The 26,542-nt window shown below is 43.0% G+C and overlaps 1 protein-coding gene across 1 annotated transcript in view; it reads left to right on the top strand.

Annotated features, from left to right (window-relative positions):
• The first annotated feature begins 311 nt into the window (after positions 1-311).
• LOC141060136 (calpain-8-like) overlaps positions 312-26,542 on the top strand; it is a 64,933-nt gene continuing 38,702 nt past the window's right edge. The window contains exons 1-4 of the mRNA XM_073556419.1: positions 312-653; positions 20,420-20,489; positions 25,508-25,626; positions 26,341-26,474. Coding sequence (XP_073412520.1) covers positions 417-653; positions 20,420-20,489; positions 25,508-25,626; positions 26,341-26,474 — 560 coding nt within the window. The 5' untranslated portion in view covers positions 312-416. The remainder of the gene's footprint in view (positions 654-20,419; positions 20,490-25,507; positions 25,627-26,340; positions 26,475-26,542) is intronic.

Genomic DNA, 26,542 nt, shown 5'->3' with positions numbered 1-26,542 from the left:
TACATTTGGTTTGGCCTCCCATTTTAACTTAATGTGGTTCGGGTACGTTGTCGAACTAAGTGGCAAACATGTTTGGCGAATGGAACTGAACCTTAAAAGGTTCGCTCATCTCTAGTTTTGACCAGACACAGCTACTGTATATATAGTTTTTATGCTCCAGGCCCGGGCAGATTTTCCATTTCTTTTGTGTGTATAACTTTCTACTGTACCTGTAGCTCCCATGATAGTGACCTTTTGTCCAGCTCGGTAGTCTTGTGCACATATTTACACTCTTGTGATTAAGCTTCCAGATTTGCAGTCTCCTCCCAGCAGTACAGGAGCCGGACTGACAGGCACCTGGTCCCTTATTTATACCTCCGCCTGCTGCTCACAGCAAGTCACATTCTATAGACTTGACCCTCAAGAGTGAAGGCATCATGTCAGGGGCCGCAGCAAAAGTTGCCAAAAACAGGGCTGTAGCTGACGGTCTCGGTACAAACCAGAACCCGGTCAAGTACTTACATCAGGACTACGAGGAGCTGCGGGCGCAGTGCCTGGCATCCAAGACTCTTTTCAAAGATGACCAGTTTCCTGCTTGTGTATCTGCCCTGGGCTACAATGAATTAGGACCAAACTCTGCAAAAACCAAAGGAATTGTGTGGAAGAGACCAACGGTAAGAAGCACTGATGTCATGTATATATATATATACACATACATGTAATATACACATTTACACATTGTATGTTAGTGCTGTCCTTACAGATGATAATGCACACGGGAATATTATTGTCAAAAGACACAAAAATAGTAGAAAATATGTGCGTGTGACATTTTTTTTTTTTTTACTACATACGGTGTGCATTTTACAGGCCTTTCACCAGACACCTATTTCTAGATAATTATCAGTACTGTAAGAGAAAGTTCACACTGATTTATTTATTTTTTTACATGAATTTTAAGGCCGATCTACATCAAATCCACATCAAAAACCCCCTTCAAATAGACTTTGAATACTCTTTCTGAGAATTTTGAAGTACCGGTAGATCTTCTTCAAAATCCATTTTGTAAAACTGTGTGTGAACATAAGCTAAAGATAGATGCAAAAGAGGTTTTGCCATAAAAAATAATTTCCTTTTTTTTTTTTTTATAATTAAAGCTCTTGAGCCCATTCTCAGGTACATATAATAATTTACATAAATGAGAACAGAACAAACCATAAAAAAGGACTAGGAAAAATGCACGAGAATTGTAACAGTGTGTGAAGATATCTTACGAGTGGTAACATTATTCTATTTTTCTGGTGTTTGTTTTCCGTAGGGAAAAGACCCTTTTACGCTAAGCCTATGTGCACATGACTTCTTTTTCAGATGGATTCCGCCTTGGAAACCACCCATTTGAATAACCCCTATGTGACAATTTATGACGAGAGTGTTCTAGTTCCGGAGACAAATTGATTTTATTCTTACAATTTCTTGTGATACGTGTAAATTCACCTACCAGAATCGACGTCACTGTATGTCTGGGATGGCTACTGCTTGCATGTAAAATGGTGGTACCTGATAAAGGTAGATGTAGAAACTGTCACGTCGCTGTCAGACTCAGGGCCTGCTGTTCCGGCTCCGGCCACTAGGAGGTGCCGGACAGGCACTTCGCCGCCAGACTCGGGGCCTGCTGTTCCGGTCTCGGTCACTAGGAGGCGCCGGGCCGTCACGTCGCCGTCAGACTCGGGGACTGCTGTTCCTGCCTCGACCACTGGGAGGCGCCGGTGGTTCGCCTCAGGGGGAGGGTGGTGACAGAGAAGAGGCCCCTGCGCAGGCATCTGGTGGCTGCAGGCTCCGCCCCCCTGTCAAACATGTAGGGCTTACTGCATGTCTGTCTGGCCTGGTCCTGGGGGCGGTCCTGGTTACATCATCAGTCCGGGAACCTGTGAGGGATGACCTGATCCCTCAAATACCTTGGGACTGGTCTTGCAAGCCGCCGGATATATTCTTGGTTCCCCTGTGTGCTACTGTGTAATTTGCTATAGTTAAACTCTGACCTCAGCCTGGATTTCTGACCATTCTATTGTCTGCCGGTTTTGTACCTCTGCCTCTATTCTGATATTTTGACGCTGACCTGTGCTTGGATTCCCGACTCTCCTTCTGCTGATTTTGTACCTTGCTGCCCTCCTGGTTTTACTGACCCTGGCCTGGAATTTTTACTCTTCTTCTGTCTGCTGATTTTGTACCTCTGCTGCCCTCCGGCCTCCGACTACTGCTTCCTGACTTTGATTACGGGTTTTAGTTTTGACCCCTTGGTGGCTGTCCTGCTCTGGTCCACTGCTCAACCAGACAGCCACCCGGGCCTTGCTACAATTCCAGATCCCTGTATAGGGGTTGAGGGTCTCGGGGTTACTCGGGGTGCTGTTCCTACTGCAGCCCAGATTCGCAGACGGCCGTCACATTATATCCGGCCACAAAAAAACGCTTTTTGTATATGTCCATCATATATAAAAGCAGTCTCCTGAAGTTTTTTTTTCTTCCTTCTTCTGCCTGAGCTGATTGCTTGGCCTAACACCTGCTCCAGTGCACAGCCTGAAGGAACACTCCCATCTTCCTGTACCAGCATGCTGCAGCCTGGAGACTTCAAGGGAAATGCTGAGCGTCAGAAATCCACATTCCTGGGACGTCGGCCTCTGGGCAGCTCTGGTCGTGCTGTCCCAGAGGCTCAGGTATTGCCCGCAAATGCGGCTAAACTTTTGTTACCCGTCTCACTCATTTTCTAAGAAATCTGTGTGTGAAGGCCTATGTGGATTGTGGTTCTGCAGGCAACTTCATGGATTTTTTGCTTGCTAGGAAACTTGGTGTACCTTTGCTAAGACTTAATGCCCCTATTCAAACCACTGCGACTAATGGTACATCCATTATCCAGGGTGGAGTGGAATTTGTTACTACAGAAATTGCTATGTAAGTGGGGGCATTACACACAGAACATATGTCGTTTTTTTGTTATTCACAATTTATCACATGCAGTTGTTTTAGGTATGCCATGGTTGCGCCAGCATAATCCTATTATTGATTGGCACCAAGGGGATATCGTGCGCTGGAGTCCACAGTGTCAGAATCACTGTATGTCGCTGTCAGTGAACTAAATTAAAATTAAAACACCCTTTATATGATATGCATTCAGGGACTATGAGGATGTCTTTTCCATAGTGGAGTCTGAGAAATTACCTCCTCATAGAGAGTATGACTGTCCTATAGACTTGGTTCCAGGTGCTCGTCTCCCTAAGGGGAGAATATTTAATCTCTCTGGTCCAGAGCGTGAAGCGATGAATGACTACATAGCAGACAGCTTGCAAAAAGGTTTTATTAGACCCTCCACTTCACCTGTAGGGGCTGGGTTTTTCTTTGTAGAAAAAAAAGATGGTGGACTCAGACCTTGTATTGATTATCGTGAGCTGAACGCTATTACTGTAAAAAATCAGTATCCGCTTCCACTCATCCCTGATCTGTTTAATCAGCTACTGGGAGCCCGTTGGTTCACTAAGCTTGATCTCCGGGGAGCTTACAATCTTGTCCGCATAAGAGATGGAGATGAGTGGAAAACAGCGTTTAACACGCCCCTTGGTCATTTTGAGTACCTTGTTATGCCGTTTGGGTTAAGTAACGCACCTGCCGTGTTCCAACACTTTGTGAAGGATATCTGTGGGGTATATGCAGTGGTTTATTTGGATGACATCCTGATCTACTCCGCTGATGTTCTTACACACGCGCAACATGTCCGTTCTGTGCTCCAGAGACTTAGAGAACATTCTCTTTTTGCCAAGTTGGAAAAGTGTGTTTTTATGGCTGAGGAGGTACAATTTTTGGGGTACATGATTTCTGCTAAGGGGTTTCGCATGGATCCTGCCAAGATCCGACCCATTAGAGAATGGGTGCAACCCAAAACTCTAAAAGCGCTGCAGCAATTCTTGGGATTTACAAATTATTACCGTAAATTCATCAAAGGCGTCTCTGAGATCGCCAAACCGCTCACGGATCTGACCTGGAAGGGGGCAGACGTGGTTAATTGGAAGCCTGAGGCACTTCAGGCATTTTCTGTTTTAAAAGATTGTTTTTCTGCCAACCCAATATTAATTCAGCCTGATCTAGACTGCCCCTTTGTGGTAGAGGTTGATGCCTCTGAGGTTGGAGTAGGGGCAGTGCTTTCCCACTCAACTCCATCCATGTGCCTTCTTTTCCCGAAAATTCTCTCCTACTGAGAAAAATTATGATATAGGGAATCGGGAATTGTTGGCCATAAAGTGGGCCTTCGAAGAATGGCGCCACTTCCTCGAAGGTGCTAAACACAAGGTTACAGTGATCACGGATCACAAGAACCTGACCTACTTGGAGTCAGCTAAAAGACTGAATCCTAGGCAGGCTAGGTTGGCTTTGTTCTTCTCAAGGTTTAACTTTGTGAACACGTTTCGTCCAGGGACTAAAAATGTAAGGGCTGATGCCCTCTCTCGGAGGTTCTGCCCCTCACAGGCTGAGGACTCGGAACCAGTTCCAATACTGGCCAATGGGATCGTGGTGTAGGCCGTGTCTCTGGACCTTCTGGAGGAGATCCGTAGGTCCTCAGAGCCAGTCCCGGACACGACGCCCCCCCCAGAAACTGTTCGTTCCAGCCCCATTTCATCTACAAGTTCTGAAGGAGTCACATGACTCTGTCCTGGCAGGCCATCCTGGTGTTAATAATACTGCCTGACTAGTGACCAGGAACTTTTGGTGGCCGACGGTCGTGAAGGACTGTAAAGATTACGTTTTAGCTTGCGAAACTTGTGCTCATGCTAAGTCTCCCCATAATCGGCCTGCCGGCTGGCTCCAGTCTTTGCCCGCCCCAGAGAGTCCATGGACCCACATCTCCATGGACTTCATTACTGACCTGCCGCCCTCAGAAGGGAAGACATGTATCTGGGTGGTGGTGGACAGGTTCAGTAAGCAGTGCCATTTTGTTCCCCTCTCTGGACTACCTAATTCAGAAACCTTAAGTAAATTGTTCGTCATTCATGTAATACGACTGCACGGCACTCCTGTGAATATCGTGTCCGACCGAGGTACCCAGTTCGTTTCTAAATTCTGGAAGGCATTCTGCAAACGCATTGGCGTTGAATTATCTTTCTCCTCCGCTTACCACCCTGAGACTAATGGACAAACTGAGCGTGCCAACCAAGCCCTAGAGCAGTATCTTCGCTGCTATGTCTCTGAACACCAATCGGATTGGGTGGAACATCTCCCGTTAGCCGAATTCGCCCTAAATAACCAATACCAAGAATCCATCAAAACCACCCGGTTCTTCTGCAATTATGGTTTACACCCACTTTTTGGTTCATTTTCGGCTAAGATGTCGGAGCTCCCGGGGGTAGAGAAATCCATACATCACTTAAAGACCATCTGGTCGGAGGTGAACTCAAACTTGAAAGGCTCCCAGGTCAGACAGGCTTCGGCCGCAAATAAACGGCGGTCCAAGGGGCCGCACCTGGGAGTTGGGGACAAAGTTTGGCTGTCTACCAAAAACATTAAGCTTAAGGTACCATCTGCCAAACTGGGCCCCAGATTTATTGGTCCCTATGAAATATTAGAGGTAATTAACCCGGTAGCCTTTCGTTTAAAGCTCCCTCAGTCTTTCAAAATACCCAATGTTCTCCACAAATCCCTCCTCAAGATGCACCGCTCCCCAATTCATCCCGTCCAGTCCCCTCCTCCTCCAGTTTAGGTCAAGGGTGCCTTGGAGTACGAAGTCCAGGGTATCCTTGATTCCCGTTTGGTGAGAAAGTCCGTGCAATATTTGGTGCATTGGAAGGGCTATGGTCCAGAGGAGAGGTCCTGGGTCCCCGCTGGTGACATCCATGCCAAGGGGTTAGTTAGACGGTTTCACCTCCTTCATCCTGACAAACTAGGTTTTGAGGGTCCGGAGGCCCCTTTTGGAAGGGGGGTACTGTCACGTCGCTGTCAGACTCAGGGCCTGCTGTTCCACTCCGGCCACTAAGAGGCGCCGGACTGACACTTCGCTGCCAGACTCGGGGCCTGCTGTTCCGGGCTCGGTCACTAGGAGGCGCCGGGCCGTCACGTCGCCGTCAGACTCGGGGACGGCTGTTCCTGCCTTGACCACTGGGAGGTGCCGTGGTTCGCCTCAGGGTGAAGGTGGTGACAGAGAAGAGGCCCCTGCGCAGGCATCTGGTGGCTGCAGGCTCCGCCCCTCTGTCAATCATGTAGGGCTTACTGCATGTCCGTCTGGCCTGGCCCTGGGGGCGGTCCTGGTTACATCATCAGTCCGGGAACCTGAGGGATGACCTGATCCCTCAAATACCTTGGGACTGGTCTTGCAAGCTGCCGGATATATTCTTGGTTCCCCTGTGTGCTACTGTGTAATTTGCTATAGTTAAACTCTGACCTCAGCCTGGATTTCTGACCATTCTATTGCCTGCCGTTTTTGTACCTCTGCCTCTATTCTGATATTTTGACGCTGACCTGTGCTTGGATTCCCGACTCTCCTTCTGCTGATTTTGTACCTTGCTGCCCTCCTGGTTTTACTGACCCTGGCCTGGAATTTTGACTCTCCTTCTGTCTGCTGATTTCGTACCTCTGCTGCCCTCCGGCCTCCGACTCCTGCCTCCTGACTTTGATTACGGGTTTTAGTTTTGACCCCTTGGCGGCCGTCCTGCTGTGGTCTACTGCTCCTGTGAACAGCTACCCCCTGGGCCTTGCTACAATTCCAGGTCCCTGTATGGGGGTTAAGGGTCTCGGGGTTACTCGGGGTGCTGTTCCTACTGCAGCCCAGATTCGCAGATGGCCGTCACAGAAACAAGCTGATCGCATGAGCCCTCCAATTGTGGGTCTAAAAAAGAAATAGAAGTTGTATTGGCAGAATATGTGAAAATCAAATTGCAATGGTTGTTATTAAGGTGTTGGACAAATTCTGGTATGGTAGATACAATACCCCCCCCCCCCCGTCCATATTAGCAGAATATCATCTATGTATCTCCAATACCAGAATATAGAAGGAAGAAACGGGTTATCATGACTAGACAAATAATTTTCCTGCCAGTAAGCCATAACTAGATTGGCTAAAGAGGGCGAATGTTTAGCGCCCATGGAAATTCCCCCTGTGTTGTAAAAAGAAAATTTGTCGTCATGAGAAATTGGGTAACTTGAATCACCTACATGCACAAGTCTTCTGAATAATCTCTGTGTCAGATGATATCCCAGGGCTTCTAATGCTATGTCCTGCAGTATGGAGGTATAAAATGCAACCACGTCGCGGCTCCATGAGAAATCATCTGTCCAAATTATGTTGGCAAATTGGTTCAATATATCTCTAGAGTCTTTTAAAAACCCTGTTTTTTTGGGATAAAGGTTGAAAAAGAGAATCTAACCACTCACTGAGGTGTTTCGATGCATTATTGGAATAATGGATTGATCCTCCATGAGATAATCCCTCTGCGTAACTCCCAAAGAGACACCATCCTGAATGATTTTAGTGATGTCTTTTTGGACATTGGGCGTTGGACCATGCATTAATTTTTGGTAGACAGATATATTCTCCGATAGAAGTTTACCGTAATTAGAGAAAGATAAATGCTGGTATCCAATACTACCACCATATCTCCTTTATCCGCCATTCTTATGGTGATGTCTGTTAATTTTTTAAGATCCTGCAATGGATTTGATTGTTTAGAAGATACATTGGCATGATGTTTTCGAGGTTTGGGATGGATAGACAAATTTTTGAGCTGTCTCTCCTCTCAATCACATTTTGGAAACCTTCCATATAGTCCACTCTTGACTGTATGCGATAGAAAAAGGTTTTTTTTTTTTGTATTAAAATATGTCGCCTCAACCAAAGAGTGGGTTTGTTGTAGATTTTTTAGATTCAGTAATGCCATCTGTTCTGAAAAGAAAAGACCCTGAAATTCATTCACAATGTTATTATTGTCTGCAGCTTTAACAGTCAACTTATCAGATGCAAAAAAAAAATGTTTCCTAACCGTGAGGTTACGTATAAACCGATTAATGTCCATTATAGTATAAAATAAATTGAAATTTCTGTCTGGAACAACGTTCAAGGCCAATACTTAAGTTTGTACATCTTACATTTATGATAAACTTAAAACATTTGAAAAAGTTTTTGTGGTTAAAGGTTCCTTTTGCGGCGAGTCGCCATGCCTATGGCACTTGGAATGTTTGCGTCCGCAACGTCTGTTACGTTTTTTAAATTTCTGTGATTTTTAGTTTTGCGGAAATTAAGAAAGATCACCATGAAAATTTGTATCATTGGAGTTGCCATCAGAAGAGTCCTGGTCAGAGGAGCTAAAGCTTGCGTGCATACCCAATGGAATGGGAGTATGTGGTCTGGTGTTCTTTAATATAGATTTAGGTGTTTTCGATGATGTAGACCATCTGCCCCATTCATAAACTTGTTTTTTAGTATAGTCATTGGTATCCCAGTGAAACTTGGATTTCTTACGAGTCATAATAATATCCTCCAATTTAGACATATTATGTTTGATTCTTTGTATGGAACTGATATAATCTGGATTTATTTTCTATTGTTCCATATTAGATTTGGTGGCAATTTTTTTGCATTCAAGAAACTGGATTCACATCTTTCTTTTCCTTGAAAAATTTTCGCCTGAGTTTAAAAGATGTCGTGTGCACATAGCCTTGTCATGCTGTGATGGTCTTTGGTATGGAAGGGGGGCCTCAAACTGTCTCTGGAGCTGGGACCCTAACTATCCCTGTCCTGGGGTTCTCTTGAAGGTAGAGAGGCCAAAGTCTTTGATCTTAATATGCTCCTGTTAAACCCTGATCTGTCCTCCCCCCCACCCCATGATGGATGGGACAGAATTGTAATGTAAACAAGACACAAAGACAAACCAAGGATAGCAGAAAACCTCTATTATACAAAAGCACTGACCAAAAATCGGGAGGAAGATAGGGACAGGGAGCAATAAACTAAATGGAAACAGGGACCAGGAGATAAACACAACATATTACATCAAACCTCAGATCACTTCTACAGCAACTCTTCGCCAACCACTTAGGTTTAGTACACAGCAAAGGAAGACAAATCTTTCACCGGTGGTGACAAGACAAATTGGCCAGTTTATATAGGAAGAGGAAATGACCAGATCAGAAGCAGCTGAAATGGAGCTGCATGTCTCTGACCAGCATAGAAAGAGTCGTTAACCTCTTCAGCACCAGAAGAAACTAAATGTATTTAATGGGATACAAATCACAACATCTCTAAAGAAGACCTGCAATTCATTACCCAACATGATCATCTAACTCCAAGTCTTCCAAGAGGATGTGACACCCTCATGATAAGCATACACGTTTTTGGAAAAACTCTTTTGCAGTTTTAGATGCAATTTTTTCTATTTCTTTTCTAGACAAAGCCGTAAGCCATAATTCTGGCTATGGCTGAAAAAAGAACTGCATTAACTAGCTTCAGTAAAAACTGCCAGTCTGTTACTTCTCCTTAAGATGAAAAAAAGCATAAAAATTGTGCAATGTGTCCCATGAATTTGGATTCTAATCCCCACATACTTATCATTAGCATCACACCCTCTTACATTGAGCTTCAGGCTCAATTCCTCATGTCATCCTCCCCCTTAGGCCATGTTCAGATGTGGCAGATTTATTTTTTGATGTCGATTCTGCACCTAAAAATCAGCAACTTAGTACAGTAAAAAGAAAATAGTTGGATTTAAAAAACAAAGCCAAACTGTTTTGGAAAAATGGAGAAAACCTTGGCAGATATTAAAATAAAATTTACAAATAGTGATAGTGGTTTGACTCTTGTCTCTCAATAAAATTAATACCTTTTTTTGCAGAGATCTGATGTGCCAGTCATGAGGCATCACGTGTAGAAGCCATATGCAAATCAGACTGGAAGTGCACTTGGGGGGTGTCAATGCACTTAGGACAAGCTATCCACATGCATTAACGTGCCCCCAATGCACATCCTGTCCTTTGCCCTAGTATTCTGATTAATGACACATCGAATCTCTGCAAAAAAGCTGTCATTTTTATCGAAGCACAAGATTCTGTACAGCCATACAACAACTATTTTTTTTTCTTCTGAAGACTAAATTCACACAGGACACATCAGTCGCTTTTTGCACTTTTTTTTTTTTCCGAGATTTTGCAACCACAAATTTATTGTTAGTCTATGACTTTGCATTTGGAATGGATGTTTCATAGCTTTCAATGCGCCTTAAAAACTGGATAAAAAAAACATCTACAAAAAAAAAAGTCTAGGCATTTTAAATATCATAGGCGAACAACTTCAAAAAGCTTTTGATGCAGTTTTATTGGATTTTTTTTTTTCAAAGAGATTTTTGATCCGCTCAAAAAAAAAAAATCGCTTAAAAATACTTGAAAAAATCTTTCTTCCAATTTCTATTGTAAAACCACTTTTGCTGCTCATATGTTCAGTGTTATGAGCATTTTTTTTTTCCTACTTCATGTGCACGTTCAACTCTAATGCTCCAGTAAAACCAAATTCTTCCAAAACTTTAAGGCTGTGTGCACACGCTGCGGAATCTGCTGCGGATTGATCCGTGCGGATTTTCAAAATCCGCAGATAAATCCGCAGGTCAAAAGACCTGCGTTTTATCTGCGGATTATCCTGCGGTTTGGCCCTGCGGTTTTACCATCTCCACAATGGAGGAGATGGCAAACCGCTGCGGAATCCACAGAAAGAATTGACATGCAATTCTTTCTGCGGTTTAGAAACCGCAGAAAATCCGCCCGGAAAATTCCGCAGCTTCTGCACAGCGGTTTCCATTTCTCATAGGGAATAATTGTACTGTACACCGCAGCAGAAACTGCGGATCCGCAGGGCCAAATCCGCTGTGGATCCGCAGCAGAATCCGCAGTGTGTGTGCACACACCCTAAAACTTTTCTGGAAATGGAAAACTCATCAAAAAACTCCCCGAAGAAAGGACATTTCCTTGATTAAATCTTTGTGTGAACTTTTCCACGACTTTTCAATGTTTGCCAGAGCAAAGTGTTACCACTCTCCAATCAGCTACGACAGGAAGAGGTGACGTCCTGTGGATCTCTAAGGCCGCTTCTTGTTGTCCTTCATATGTAAATTTACCTCCCAAGTGCAGAGTTTTTGGTGGACGATTTTGAGAATATTTGATCAGTCCCATCATATTTAATGAACCCCAATGAGCATTGCTGCAGTGTAAAGCATTGAGCAGGAATTCAAGACGCAGGAGGAGGGTTTTTGACTACTTCACACTCGCAAAACAAAGTCAATATATTTTATTGTGATATGCTACAGTACCAAAACACTTGACAGGCGCCATTTCACATCACAGCCACCGGGCGGACACGTATAGCATAAACATCTCCTGACAGAGTACTGTAAAATCACGCTTTTCTTACAAGCTGGCCCTCTTGTTTGCAATCAGCTCGGGATATGCTGAACCAAGAGTAAGGGAAGGAAGGACACTTCTGAACATTTTACTATTGCAGTTTCAGGCGGTGTCTGCAGTGGTAATGTGCCAAGTACAGGATGCAGATAATAGTAGGAGACTGAATTATTGGGTGTTTTTGGGGTGCGGTTGATAGCACAGATTTCCTGCATCCAGTAACTTGATAAGGAATGTTTCTTGGCAGCAGCAAACACTACAATGGAGAAGGTTCTCCTCCTGGTTTTACTTTCATGACTGGTGTATATTGTGGTTGTATCCTCTCATTGATTTTCAGATCAAAAGGACAGGGGGCTCAGTAATTTGAATAAACCTTTTGAGACTAGTGGTCGATTTCCACAACTTCAAGGCTTTTAAATGGCCAATAATCACATTGGACCCTCAGTAGCCTTACTTAAAGGGTTTATTCCCATCTTCATACATGCATCTTTTCAGAGAGAACTGCTAAAAAGGAACACTTTTTCAATTTACGGCTAATTAAAATTTTCAGCCGTTCTTGAGATATTAACACTTTTTTTTCTTTTGTTTATAACTCATTGCCTAGGAGACCGACCGCCGCTGCTGGCTAGCTTGTAAACATTGCGCGGAAGCTGTCTGGATTAGGAGGCAGCGATCCTGACCAACTTCAAAATAGCTTCCATAGAAAAGAGCTTGGAAGCACTGCGCATTTAGAAAAGAGCTTGTAAGCCCAGTGCACGTTCTGCTGGGAAGCAACGGTGGTCGGTCTCCACGGCAACAACCTGTAAACAAAAGAAAAGTGTTAATATTTAAAGAACGGCTGAAAAATTTTAATAAGCAGTAAATTGCAAAACTGCTTGTTTCTAAAAACTCTATCCAAAAATGATCATTGATAAAAATGGGAATAACCCTTTTAAACACACACTAAATTCAGCCGACCAATTTTATCAGGCCGACAGCATGTATGAAGCAGGCTCAGGAGCTGATCCCGCTCCATTCAGTGTCTTGTACAGCCAACTCCTATATTTTAGTTGCTTTGATCATAGCTAGCTGTCATTTGTGACAGCAACATTTAAGAGGCTGCAAATAGGATGCCAACAGCATTGACATGGCAGGAAGGTGCCCACTCCAGGCCCTGGAGCCCAGGATGCCATATTAAACAATGCATCACAATATTACATCTGTACAGATGACCTCAGGTTCACATCTCTTAAGAAACTAACAAAAAGAATATAGAACGCCATGAAAAATACGTGGGGAAAAAAAGGACAATTTCATATCATTGTAATATTCATATCAGGATGTTATTAAAATGTAAAAAATAATAAAAAAAAATAACAAGTTTGTTATCGCCATGCTCAGAACGGTACGAGCTAATAACATATAATACTTATCCTATATAGTAAACGCCATAACAAATGAAAAAAAAAAATCTAAATGTAACAATTTGGTCATTTCAGCTTCCAAATAATTGGGATTAAAAGATTAAAAACTCAAACAGACCCCCAAATAAGTGACGATAAAACTACAGCTCGTACAGCGCAAAAAAAAACAAGAAGTCGTAATGCAGACAGATAAAAAAAAATGGAGCTTTTGGGGGAAAGGAGGAAAAATCAAAAGTGGAGAGGGGCCCACTGGGACTATGTTCCCCAAAGACCCGCATGAACCTCGGGAAAGCCCTGCAAAATGACCCTTAGGCTACGTCATCACAATGAATTTTGGGGGCGTTTTCGACACTGCGTATTTTCACTGCATCGAAAACACTGCGTTTTTCAATTCCAGCAAAGTGGATGTGATTTATAGAAAATCTCCTGCCCACATGCGAGAAACTCGGACGAGTCTCGCATGCTAATACCCGGCACTGCCGCCGCCACTTGCATCGGATCGTGTGGCCGCATAGCAATACATGCAGCGGCACACTCCGCTCCAGAGTGCCGGGTATTAACATACGAGACTCGGCCGTGTTTCTCGCATGTGTGATCCCGGCCTAAACTGGTGTACGGTGCGAGTTTCAGATTCACGACATGTCAATTTCTCTTGTGTCTACCCTGAATTTCATGTGTAGGTTTTCCCCATAAATTAAAATTGCATCAAATGTGGCAAATTTGCAGGTAAAACACACATGTAATCTGCCCATAACTGTATCAATAAAGTTTTGTCAAAGCCAAATAGCGGGAAGTATCAAAAACAAAGCAGCTTTATTTAAAAGATGACAAACCAAAAATAGACAAAAAACGCAACATCAAAAATGCTAAAAAAAAAAAACAAGTGAAAAATGCGATGAAAAAAACACAAGTCACCTAATTTATCTAATAGGTATTTCTGCAACATCCAAACTCATCAAATACAAGGGCACAGGCAGACGTCTGTATAAATCAGACCTGGATGGAAACACAGTGCACGGACTGGCCAGTGGCTCAGCCCACCTGAGCGTGACAGTTTCATGCCTTTCTATGCAGCTGTCATGCTCGGGTCGGGAGAGCTGACGACCAGTCTGTTCACTGCAATCCCATTTTGATCCAATTAGGTACCTAAACGCAGTTCGGCAGGAACGGCCGGCAATCCTCGTACGTAGGTGAAGGTGTAGTCATGAATATCCCAAAATGGCAAATATTTCATTGAGCATGTTGGATTTCATCATGCCCGATCCTTTCTTCTCACTGGAGGTGTCTGGTGTTGGCCAATGGAGTAATCGGTAATCCATAAGATCTGTGTTCGGGGACACCACAAAACTGTCAGAGGTCTCCTTTAAGTCTCTGCACTCTAGAATTCTAGACCTCAAACACATGTAAAGCTGCACTAAGCTTCACTATAGCAATAATGAGCACGGGGAATAGCAGATCCGGTCATAGAGGATTTGTGAGTAATGGCCCTTTAAATCGGGAAACGTTCTCCTTCATCTATTTATACCAGGCATTACTTTCTGTGCATGGACACGGGATATATGGCGGCTCTATGTATAGTTGCTTTATGGTGGGGTATTTCAGGCATGGTACATTGGACAGTTTTACTGGCATGGTAAAGGCCGGTTATAGCCTCCTGTGCCCCCTCCTCCACAACCCACCACTCAGGATATCATTCTGGAAGGAAAGATCAAAGACATTGTGGGGGATTACTGCAGTAAAGGTAACAAGTGCTGGTGGTGTCCGGGTATCAAAGGGAATCGGCCATTGTCTGTTCTTATAATACAGCAATTTGAATTTCCATAGCAGTCTGGTAATGATAGGGTTAAGTACGCTACACCTTGTTATTATTCACTACAGCCCCTCTGGTAATGGGCATTTCTATTTTTGAAGAAACTTAATGTCGGCCATAGGAGTGTGAATCCATAATGGTCACACCCCGAGGCGTTGGCGCCACCACTGATGGCGGCAGAGCCTGGCACCCGTAGGTCGTGACCTCCGTGCAGAAAAATAAAAGTTATAGCAGCTTTATTTGGATATCGTATGGCACTATTATTGGATGGGTTTTATTTGTTTGCTGTATATTGGTATTATTTAAGCTCTGTACGGTATTATTTATTGTGCCTAAGCCATTTACTAACCCTTTAGTGGTGTGGCCAATTAATTTTCCTCCTTTTGTTTTTTCCGCCCTCTTTTTTTTATCTTTCCATCTTTCCACTTGGAGATTCGAACGACGCCATTCACTTTACCATATAGAGTGAGGTGAAATGGTGAAACAAAGGCCATTCTGCTCTGCCATCCATTCTTGGGTTTCGTTTTCGCTGTCTATTAAAAATAAGCTGATAACACGATTCTCCAGTTCAGAATGATTATGCCAATACCAAATCTGTATAGTTTATTATTACTATTATTATCATTATTTTAGTAGCTTAAAAAAAATTCCTAAGCTTTCTAAAAAAACAATAAATAAAAAAATTGGCTTTGTCACCATTTTTTTGAGACCCGTAATTTTTCCATCTTTCCATCGCTACAGGGGTGCGGGTGCTTGTATTTTGCATACCTGGTTTCGTATTGGATGCATACATCATCTTGATTGCTTTGTGTTAGTTTTTTTTTTTTGGGGGGGGTAGGTGAGGAGACAGAAAAAAAAATAGAAATTCTGGTCTGTAGTTTTTTTTTTTACAATGACTTTATATTTTTTACATTTTATTTATTTTACGCACTTATATAGCGCCAATAATTCCAAAACGCTTTTCAGACATTATCATCACTGTCCCCATTTGGGCTCACTATCTAGATTTCCTATCTGTATGTCTTTGGAGTGTGGGAGGAAACCGGAGAAAACCCACCCAAAAAAATCATACAAACTCCTAGCTCATGTTGTTCTTGGTGAGATTTGAACTCAGGACCCCAGTGCTGCAAGGCAGCAGTGCTAACCACTGAGCCGCCATACAGTGCTAACCACTGAGCCACCCTACAGTCCTAACTTCTGAGCCACCGTACAGTGCTAACCACTGAGCCACCCTACAGTCCTAACTTCTGAGCCGCCGAACAGTGCTAACCACTGAGCCACCCTACAGTCCTAACTTCTGAGCTGCCGTACAGTGCTAACCACTGAGCCACCCTACAGTCCTAACTTCTGAGCCGCCGTACAGTGCTAACCACTGAGCCACCCTACAGTCCTAACTTCTGAGCTGCCGTACAGTGCTAACCACTGAGCCACCCTACAGTCCTAACTTCTGAGCCGCAGTACAGTGCTAACCACTGAGCCACCCTACAGTCCTAACTTCTGAGCCGCCGTACAGTGCTAACCACTGAGCCACCCTACAGTCCTAACTTCTGAGCCACCGTACAGTGCTAACCACTGAGCCACCCTACAGTCCTAACTTCTGAGCCGCCGTAAAGTGCTAACCACTGAGCCACCCTACAGTCCTAACTTCTGAGCCACCGTACATTGCTAACCACTGAGCCACCCTACAGTCCTAACTTCTGAGCCGCCGTAAAGTGCTAACCACTGAGCCACCCTACAGTCCTAACTTCTGAGCCACCGTACATTGCTAACCACTGAGCCACCCTACAGTCCTAACTTCTGAGCCGCCGTAAAGTGCTAACCACTGAGCCACCCTACAGTCCTAACTTCTGAGCCGCCGTACAGTGCTAACCACTGAGCCACCCTACAGTCCTAACTTCTGAGCCGCCGTACATTGCTAACCACTGAGCCACCCTACAGTCCTAACTTCTGAGCCGCCGTAAAGTGCTAACCACTGAGCCACCCTACAGTCCTAACTTCTGAGCCGCCGTACAGTGCTAACCACTGAGCCACCCTACAGTCCTAACTTCTGAGCCACCGTACATTGCTAACCACTGAGCCACCCTACAGTCCTAACCACTGAGAAATTGTACAGTGCTAACCACTGAGCCACACTACAGTCCTAACCTTTGAGACACCGTACAGTGCTAACCACTGAGCCAGCGTGCTGCCCTAATGTGTCAAATAATTTTATATTTTGATTGGACGTTTATTGACTCACAGATGCTGGATAGACTTATTTTTTCAATGTATTTATTTTTGGTTGAGAAAAAGGCAATGTGGGATTGAAATGTTGACATTTTCTTATTGTTTTAAAAAGTTTAATTTTTCTTTTTTTCACTTTTCATTTTTTTGATTAGTTACCCCAGGGGACTTAAACCTGTGATTGCTTGGTCTCTTGTACTATATGCTGTAATACTGGAGTATTGCATGTTATAGTAACAATCAGTCTCCTGTGAAGCCCACACTGTGGCTAATCTTCTTGGGAGTACCAAGATGGCGGCGATGGGGCTTTTGACAGGATTAAGTCCCGGGAAGGGAAAAGTGCTAATATTATTTAAGCAAATGAATGGAAATATTATTTTGACCAATGTATAAGATTTTTATTTAAGTTCCATACTTTTAGCGGTTATAATTATGCACTACTTGGTGGGAATATTGTCAGTACAACATACAGTATGTAGCAGCCGCTGACTTGGTGTTTTCGGAGAAATGGGCCTTTCTATATAAAGCTAATTTTTATGGTCTTTACAAGTGGGTGTGACTCACAGGCTAATAATGCAGAGCAGGCTAAAGTCACGCCCCCAAGGAACCCTGTGAGTCACGCCCACGCCTATATCTACGGAGCTGTATGGTGGAATTAATAACAAAACAAAAAAAAACAGTTCTGTGCGCATAAAATATCGTCGGCGGCGGCGGTTAATCACCTCTTTACACAGTACAATGTGCTGAGGAATATGATGATTTTACTGCCGGCATTAACGATCCAATCCCTTGATGAATGTGCGTTTCGCAAATCACTTGTTCATCGGGTGATTGACAGCATGTTTACACAAGCCAAGTGTTCTAACAAACCCTCGTTTCCAATTATTGGGCCGTCTCACACCAAGTATATTCTTTCACAACATACACTGCTTGTTCTCCTTTCATGATAAAGACCCGTTCACACATCCTGATTACTCTGCCGCCTGAGCAGAAAACTTTATGATATTTTTTCCAAGTAAACCACCAGTGATGAGAAAAAAATTGAATTGAAAATGTGAAATTTGATCACCAAAATGTAAATTTATTGTTAGGTGTGAACAGCAGTCCTATAGAAAAAAAATGAAAAGCGTAAGGAAGTTTAGTAGAGTCAGATGTAGCATACTGGGGAGAGATTTACTGAGCAAAAATGTGCAGTATTGTTTCCCAAATTTGTGCCAAAAATGTGCTGCTAAATTCAATATGTAATGTAGACACTTTGATGGAGATTTAGCAATAAGTTGGTAAAATTCATGCTTTTGTGAGATGTTGGAAAAGTCACAATTTGAGCCAAATTGTATCAAAACTAATCAGAAGACGTCCAAAAGCTAGATGCATGGGAGCAAAATAAAAAAAAGAAGAGTTGGTTGAAAAGTTTACAAACCCATTAATCACATAAGAATTACATTTGGAAATTGCATATCCAGAAATATATTCCAAGGCTTATTACTGGCCGTAAAAACGCAATGCTTTACCATAAATGTGAAAAGCCCAAACGCCATATGGGTGCGCAGTCACACTACTACCAGATAACACCCGAGACCAGTCTCTCCCAGAAAGGAGATAGTCCAGTCTTGTTTTTGTTTTTTTTTTAAATCAGGTTCCGAATATACAGTATGTGGGAGGTAGAAGTGTGACACCCCCATACCCACACATCTATGCATTGGATAAGTCCTAACCTCCGGCCTGACCATCAGTGCATCCACCAGGAACAGCCTTTAAAGTGCCCACTACTTGGTCAGATTTGTATAAGTCAATTCCTGTGTCGGTGGGACTGTACTAGCAAAATTTGGACAGTTGGCAAAGTATGAAACTTTCCTTTCCTTCCTCTATTCCTTACATTCTCCATTCCTTCTTTCCTTTCTTATTTCCTTCCTTCCTTCATTTCTCCCTTCTGTCTGGCCGTCTTTCTTAACTTTCTCCTTTCTTCCTCCTTTCTCCCTTAATTCTTCACTTCCGTTTTGCCATCATATTTCAAGGAAGGGGCAAGGAAGGAAAAAAGGATGGAAAGGAGGCTTCCTTCCTTCCTCCCTTTCTTCATTTCTCCCTTCTTTCTTGCTGTCTGTCTTCTTTTTCTCATTTCCACCTTCCTTCTTTTCTCTCTTAATTCTTCACTTCCTTTTTGCCATCGTATCTCAAGGAAGGGGGGAAGGAAGGAAGGGAGATTTCCTTACTTCTTTACTTTCTCCCATCTTTCTTGCTAACTTTCTTCCTTATCTCCTTTCCTCCTCACTTCTTTTCTCACTTAATTCCTCATTTCCTTTTTTTGCCATCCTTGCTTCCTTGCTTCCCTTCCTTCGTTCCCTTCTGTCCTCACTTCCTTTCTTCCCTTATTTCTACCTTTCTTTTTCCTTTCATTTCTCTATTTGTTTCTCCATTCCGTTCTACCTTCTTTCCTCCCAGTTTCCTCCCTCCCTTTCTTCCTCCTTCCCTCATTCCTTCTTTGTTTCTCCCCTCCTCCTTCCCTTCCTCTCTTTCCTCCCTTCTTCCTTTCCTTCATTTCCTTTTCCCTCCCTCACTTCCGTCTTCCTTTCTCTCTATGTAAGGTGAGCAGGTCTGGTAATGTCACATCTATCTATCTGTTGGGTCGCGTGCAGAAAGCAGCAGTGTCATGCACCTGTCCTATTCATTATCTCTAGAGGTGACGTTCTCAGCACCGCTCACCTGCCGATACTGATGTGAGCAGAATGAAATTACCCCTTCATTATGATATTCTGTAGATTCCCCCTCGATATCCTACAGCTAAGGAGTCTCATTCTGTTCAGCCCTATATGTGATTATACACACAAACTAGAAAAAAAAAAATGAGGGCGACACCTAAGGAAATTTGAGCAGTGCAATATATCAAAAATAGTAAATTATTTGGGTCCTTATCTGGTATACAAACTATTAGTAGAAAAAAGGACACAAACAATCCAGGACAAATAAGAACAGCAAAAATTACAATCCGATGAATAAATACTAATAAATGTGAATACTAGTTGTGTGAAAAACATTTTTTCCTCACTTCCAGACTTGTTTGGGCCATTTCAATATTCAGACCAGTCACCTAATATTTGCATTTAAGCAGCTTGCTCTGTATGCCTGTATATAATTTGCATGAAATTTTTGTTTGCATAGTTGGTGGCTATTTTGCTATTAGCGGCTCAAACACTAAAGTCGCCTATTTTGTAAATCATAATATGCCGCTAGTTTACTATATGCAAAATGTTATATTTCTGCAATCGTTTTTGGTTCCAGTGACCAGCTGATGGTTTTTCTGTATTTTTTTTTTTTTTGTATTTTTCAGTAATTTTTGTATGTATGCACATTATTTTTCTTCCTACATACACAATTTTTCCAGCAATGCATTTAATGTTTGAAGAGTTGAGGGGATTCTTTTTATATAAATAAATTTATACTAATTAATTAGTTATCCCCTTTTACACTTATTGGTTATTGCATTTATTGTTATTAATTCTAGATTGTTTGTGTCTTTTTTTTTCTACTGTATGTGATTATTGTTGTGATTATTATGTTTTTATACGTACAAACCATTTTCTTTATAATTTTACAGGAAATACATGAGAACCCTCAATTCATTGTAGATGGAGCGACACGTGGAGACATCCGTCAAGGAGCACTTGGTAAGTATATATAGTAGATACATCTGATAAATTGTGAATACTTTCATATTTTATCTGTTTCCCAATTAAAGGATTGCTCATATAGGGTATTTATCATCTGCTGCTGATTTATCGCTAAAATATTCATCACCACTTTAAAGGAATTGTTCGCCGCTCATCAGTCTGTCTGTGTGCCGCGTGGGGTTAAACATTCTAATTTCCTAATCATATTGAAGAAAATTTCATTGAACGCCAATAAGAAGAACGTTCCAGGCAAAACTGTAATGTTTGAGCAGCAATTAGAATCCGTGTGTCAAGCTCCGCCCCCTCGGAACCTTCAGGGTATTCATTTTGAATTTTCTTCTAATTCCTTGGCAACCTCTTGCGTATGACAGTAAAATAATGTTTCTTCCATCTCCGCTCCCTTCCCTCACCCCAAAAGGAGTAAATCTGTACCTTACAATGGTCTCTGTGAACACTACAGTCCTCTCACAGCTCTTCTTTCCCGAGGCTCAAAATGGCTGAAATACCTGGAGTATCCCACAAAATGGGCAAAAAAATGCTGGTCCTGCCATCATACGATACATATTGTTGCAGATTTCTGACAGCAGAGTGACTTCTCATGTGATTTTATATCCACTACGAAGCAGCTATTACATGTCTATGGCCAAACGTGAGTTTAGATCTGGGCTGGAGTAATGGCCCCCCATAAACAATCACATGAAAGCTGTCAGGACCAGCCAACCATTTGATGTGTACGGAGTTCATCCACCTGTCCCCTACATATGATGTCAGAGAGAGAAGGATCGGGAAGTTTTCAGGGAAGATAGGCCACTGCCAGAGCTACATGGCTGAAGCTTTTTCCTCTCTCCCCGTTAAAAATTCATGAGCGCTCACGCTGGTCAAGAATTCATGTGTATGGGGGAGTCAGATGAGATGGCTGTCTGCTGAGTGAGCGTTCACTCTGGTATTCTCATATATCAGGCCAGATTTAGATGGACCTTTCTGCTACTTCAAGCATCAGTGCCCAGGTGCGACTCTTTCCTCTGAACCCCCCATGCCACTGTCAATTCTTCAAATTCTTTGGTATTATTATCTTCATTTAATTTGTCTTAAATGAAAAAACACAAAAGAGAATGAAGCAAAAAGCAAAACATTGATCATTTCACACAAAACTCCAAAAATGGGCTAGACAAAAGTATTGGCACCCTCAGCCTAATACTTGGTTGCCCAACCTTTAGCCAAAATAACTGCGACCAACCGCTTCCGGTAACCATCAATGAGATTCTTACAATGCTCTGCTGGAATTTTAGACCATTCTTCTTTGGCAAACTGCTCCAGGTCCCTGATATTAGAAGGGTGCCTTCTCCAAACTGCCATTTTTAGATCTCTCCACAGGTGTTCTATGGGATTCAGGTCTGGACTCATTGCTGGCCACCTTAGAAGTCTCCAGTGCTTTCTCTCAAACCATTTTCTAGTGCTTTTTGAAGTGTATTTTGGGTCATTGTCCTGCTGGAAGACCCATGACCTCTGAGGGAGACCCAGCTTTCTCACACTGGGCCCTACATTATGCTGCAAAATTTGTTGGTAGTCTTCAGACTTCATAATGCCATGCACACAGTCAAGCAGTCCAGTGCCAGAGGCAGCAAAGCAACCCCAAAACATCAGGGAACCTCCGCCATGTTTGACTGTAGGGACCGTGTTTTTTCTTTGAATGCCTCTTTTTTTCTCCTGTAAACTCTATGTTGATGCCTTTGCCCAAAAAGCTCTACTTTTGTCTCATCTGACCAGAGAACATTCTTCCAAAACGTTTTAGGCCTTTTCAGGTAAATTTTGGCAAACTTCAGCCTGGCTTTTTAATGTCTCGGGGTAAGAAGTGGGGTCTTCCTGGGTCTCCTACCATACAGTCTCTTTTCATTCAGATGCCGACGAATAGTACGGGTTGACACTGTTGTACCCTCGGACTGCAGGGCAGCTTGAACTTGTTTGGATATTAGTCGAGGTTCTTTATCCAACATCCGCACAATCTTGCGTTGAAATCTCTTGTCAATTTTTCTTTTCCGTCCACATCTAGGGAGGTTAGCCACAGTGCCATGGGCTTTAAACTTCTTGATGACACTGCGCACGGTAGACACAGGAACATTCAGGTCTTTGGAGATGGACTTGTAGCCTTGAGATTGCTCATGCTTCCTCACAATTTGGTTTCTCAAGTCCTCAGACAGTTCTTTGGTCTTCTTTCTTTTCTCCATGCTCAATGTGGTACACACAAGGACACAGGACAGAGGTTGAGTCAACTTTAATCCATGTCAACTGGCTGCAAGTGTGATTTAGTTATTGCCAACACCTGTTAGGTGCCACAGGTAAGTTACAGGTGCTGTTAATTACACAAATTAGAGAAGCATCACATGATTTTTCGAACAGTGCCAATACTTTTGTCTACCCTCTTTTTTATGTTTGGTGTGGAATTATATCCAAATTGGCTTTAGGACAATTCTTTTTGTGTTTTTTCATTTAAGACAAATTAAACGAAGATAATAATACCAAAGAATTTGTGTTTTCAATCATTTTCAGGAAGAAACTGAGTATTATCTGACAGAATTGCAGGGGTGTCAATACTTTTGGCCACAACTGTAATACACATGAACTGTTCCCACTTTCCTCTCTGACATTGTAGGGAAAGGATCAAGAGCCGAGTTAGTCACAAATCAAACACTGATGAAGTGAGGTGGAGAATCTCCTCTTGTTTAATAAAGGTGTACAATACCGTTCAGGAGATTAGTGCTTGGGTAGTTCCTACACGTTGATTAGTGACACGACGTGAATATCTATACATGAATATACAGCTCTGGCAAAAATTAAGAGACCACCACATCAAATCCCTATCATGGCAGCCCAATCTCCAGACCTGAACCCCATTGAAAACCTCTGGAATGTAATCAAGAGGAGGATGGAAAGTCACAAGCCATCAAACAAAGAAGAACTGCTTACATTTTTGTACCAGGAGTGGCCTAAGGTCACCCGAAAGCAGTGTGAAAGACTGGAGGAAAGCAGCCAAGACGCAGGAAAGCTGTGATTAAAAATCATGGTTATTCCACAAAATATTGATTTCTGAACTCTTCCTGAGTTAAAACATTAGTATTGTTGTTTCTAAATGATTATGAACTTGTTTTCTTAGCATTATTTGAGGTCTGCAAGCACTGGGTTTTTTTTTTTAATTTAGACAATTTTTATCGTCAGAAAAAAATCCAAAATTTAAACCTTGGAAATTCAGAGACATGTTGTCAGAAGTTTATAGAAAAAAAGCACAATTTACATTCATATACATATGAAAAAAAGAATTTTTTTGGCACAGCCAGCTCACTGCTTTGAAGAAAACCAGGAAAAAGTCCAGCCTGTGATTGCAGTTCGCACGGAAAACGGATTGGGATAAATCCCTACATGTAATGGAAATAGTATTGTTTCTCCAGTGATCAGTCCATTGGTAGGGCAAGTTATATTTTACCCTACCGTTGGACTGATTGCTGGAGAAGTTTTTGCTGCGGTGTACAGTACGATTATTCCCTATGGGAATTAAAAACCACTGTGCAGATGCTGCGGAATTTTACGCGCGGATTTTGCTGCGGTTTCAAATCCGCAGAAAGAATTGCATGTCAATTCTTTCTGCGGATCCCGCAGCGGTTTACCGTCTCCTCCATTGTGGAGATGATAAACCGCAGGGCAAAACCGCAGGCTAATCCGCAGATAAACCTTTTGACCTGCAAATTTATCTGCGGATTTTGCAAAATCCGCGCGGATGAATCCGCAGCAGAATCCGCAGCGTGTGCACACAGCCTAAAGGCTCATTCAGACGACCCTGACGATTATTACGAACACGGACTGCTAATGCATGGACGGGAGATCCACGGCCAGTCCATGCATTGTGGTCCGATCTCGGACAGGTATGCACAGATGTCTGAATGAGCCTTAAAACGGAGCGTGCCTACTGGCAAAAATTTTTGGCAAAAGTTATCTACACCATAGTATCGGCTAATGTATACGATAGACAGGAAAACAATCTGCACAGGGGGAAGTTAGTAGACGGGGTGTATTAATAAAGATCACAGGCGATTAGAGACATGATGTGAAGATCCATACTATGTTTGGCCTAAAATTTGTCACCATAGTGAACGCATCCTGAGAATTTTCATTGGTTTAACAAACATTCTCCAATATTCTCCAAGATTTTCGAGCATTCTCTAGCATAAGTGAACATTCTGCAACATTCTCCAGCGTTCCCCAACATTCTGTTCCACCCCATCCCCTGGGTCCATATATAGGAACACCCCTACTTGTGGGCATGGTTCGTATAAGCCACTTCTCTCTCATGTAAAGCATATCCTCGAATTATGAAATTATGAACGTCCTTGTAAATTCTGGACTATTGGCAACCATGGTCAACTAACCAACTGACACCAAAGCAGCTTCTAGTTCATCTTCTTTTAAGTAATTAAAGGGTTTGTCCCCTTTCACAAAATACTGACCCTTGGTTGTAGTTTGTTATGAAAAAATAAACCAGGCGTTACTCACCGTCCCCTGGTCCACCGGTGAGTGTCTGGTGTTGGCTGCGGTGCAGATGTTACGTCGACAACACTGCGGTCAATCACTGAGTTCAGAGGCTCGGCCCATGTAGACGGAAGGTTCCGCTCACAATGGCTGCGCTCAGTGATTGACTGCCATGCCGTTCACGTGACGTCAGCGCCGCAGTCAATGCCATACATAGGGAGCAGTGGCTGAGACTCAATGGGGGATCCAGGGATCATGTGTAAAGTGCGATTTCTTTTTCAATAACAAACTGCACCTGGGGAAATGGGATTTTGTGAAAGAGGACAACCCCATTAAAAGGGGTTGTATAGGATAAAGAAGTCAGCAACGCTTTTCCAATCCTGTACAACCTCTTGGCTCTGTATAACGGATTCACGTAAATGTTGGCAGCTTTATGCACCTTCCTGGCACTGAGAATGTGGTCATAATACATTAAATACAATGTCTACACTATACAGGGGACTGCTGGCTCCTGGCTGCCGTTGCCTCTCTCACATTGGACCCGGACATCTTGGCAAGAGTTGTTCCAGAGAACCAAAGTTTTCAAAAGGGCTACGCTGGCATCTTTCACTTCCAGGTAACAGGGTCATGCTCAGGGAAATTTTCTAAAGTTCTTGCACTTCATCTTGAATGAATTGCTCTTCAATCACAGCAACCACTAGGGGGAGCTCACTGCATACTGATCATACATTGCTCCCAATGATAACTCTGTATTCAGTAAGCTCATCTGCTCCACCTAGTGGTAGCCAAGGCATTCAGTGATTCACAGTAATGCTGGCTAATTTTTGCACATGATAGATGGTCTTGTCGGTCGGGCAATCCTCATTGTGAGGTCTGATAATACTTCAGGCAGAATGTCTGACAACAGTACAGTAATGACCACAGACCATCCTGGGGAGCTCACTCAATCTCCTCTAGGCTGCTTTTATTTCTTGTACATACTGAACCTCAAGGCTAAGGCCAACCAGTCATCTCGGCTCCTCTGTACAGGGGGCTGGAGTTTGCAAACCGCTTGTGTGACGCATGCTGCTGCGCAGAGCCCAGCCTGTCGCCTCTCCTGTGCGTTAGATCCCTGTGGCCAGGCTGCATAGTCAAGTGAACCAGCAGGGGGCAGCAGAGAGCCATCAGACTCTATAACCTGAAAACTGATGTAAATGGAGCAGAATTTTGAATACAGCTGTGGATGTGAAAGTAGAACAGCGGAGTCAGATAGTTTTATATAAGATGAATAAAGCATGGATGAAGATTTAAGATTATGTTCTCTTTTCCTCTACTTTCTTCTCAATCTCAGTTCTGGCAGTACGGTGAATGGGTGGATGTTGTCGTGGATGATCGACTGCCCACAAAAAATGGGGACCTGGTGTTTGTCCATTCAGCAGAAGGGGATGAGTTCTGGAGTGCGCTACTGGAGAAGGCCTACGCCAAGTAAGTTCCATAATCATGCCACCAGTTACAAACAGTGCAGAGATGGGAAATTCTTCTCACAGTCATAG

The sequence above is a fragment of the Dendrobates tinctorius genome, unplaced genomic scaffold (assembly GCF_039654945.1).
Source record: "Dendrobates tinctorius isolate UK_male_01 unplaced genomic scaffold, ASM3965494v1 ptg000232l, whole genome shotgun sequence".
NCBI lineage: Eukaryota > Metazoa > Chordata > Amphibia > Anura > Dendrobatidae > Dendrobates > Dendrobates tinctorius.
This window is presented reverse-complemented; position numbering and strand designations above follow the sequence as displayed.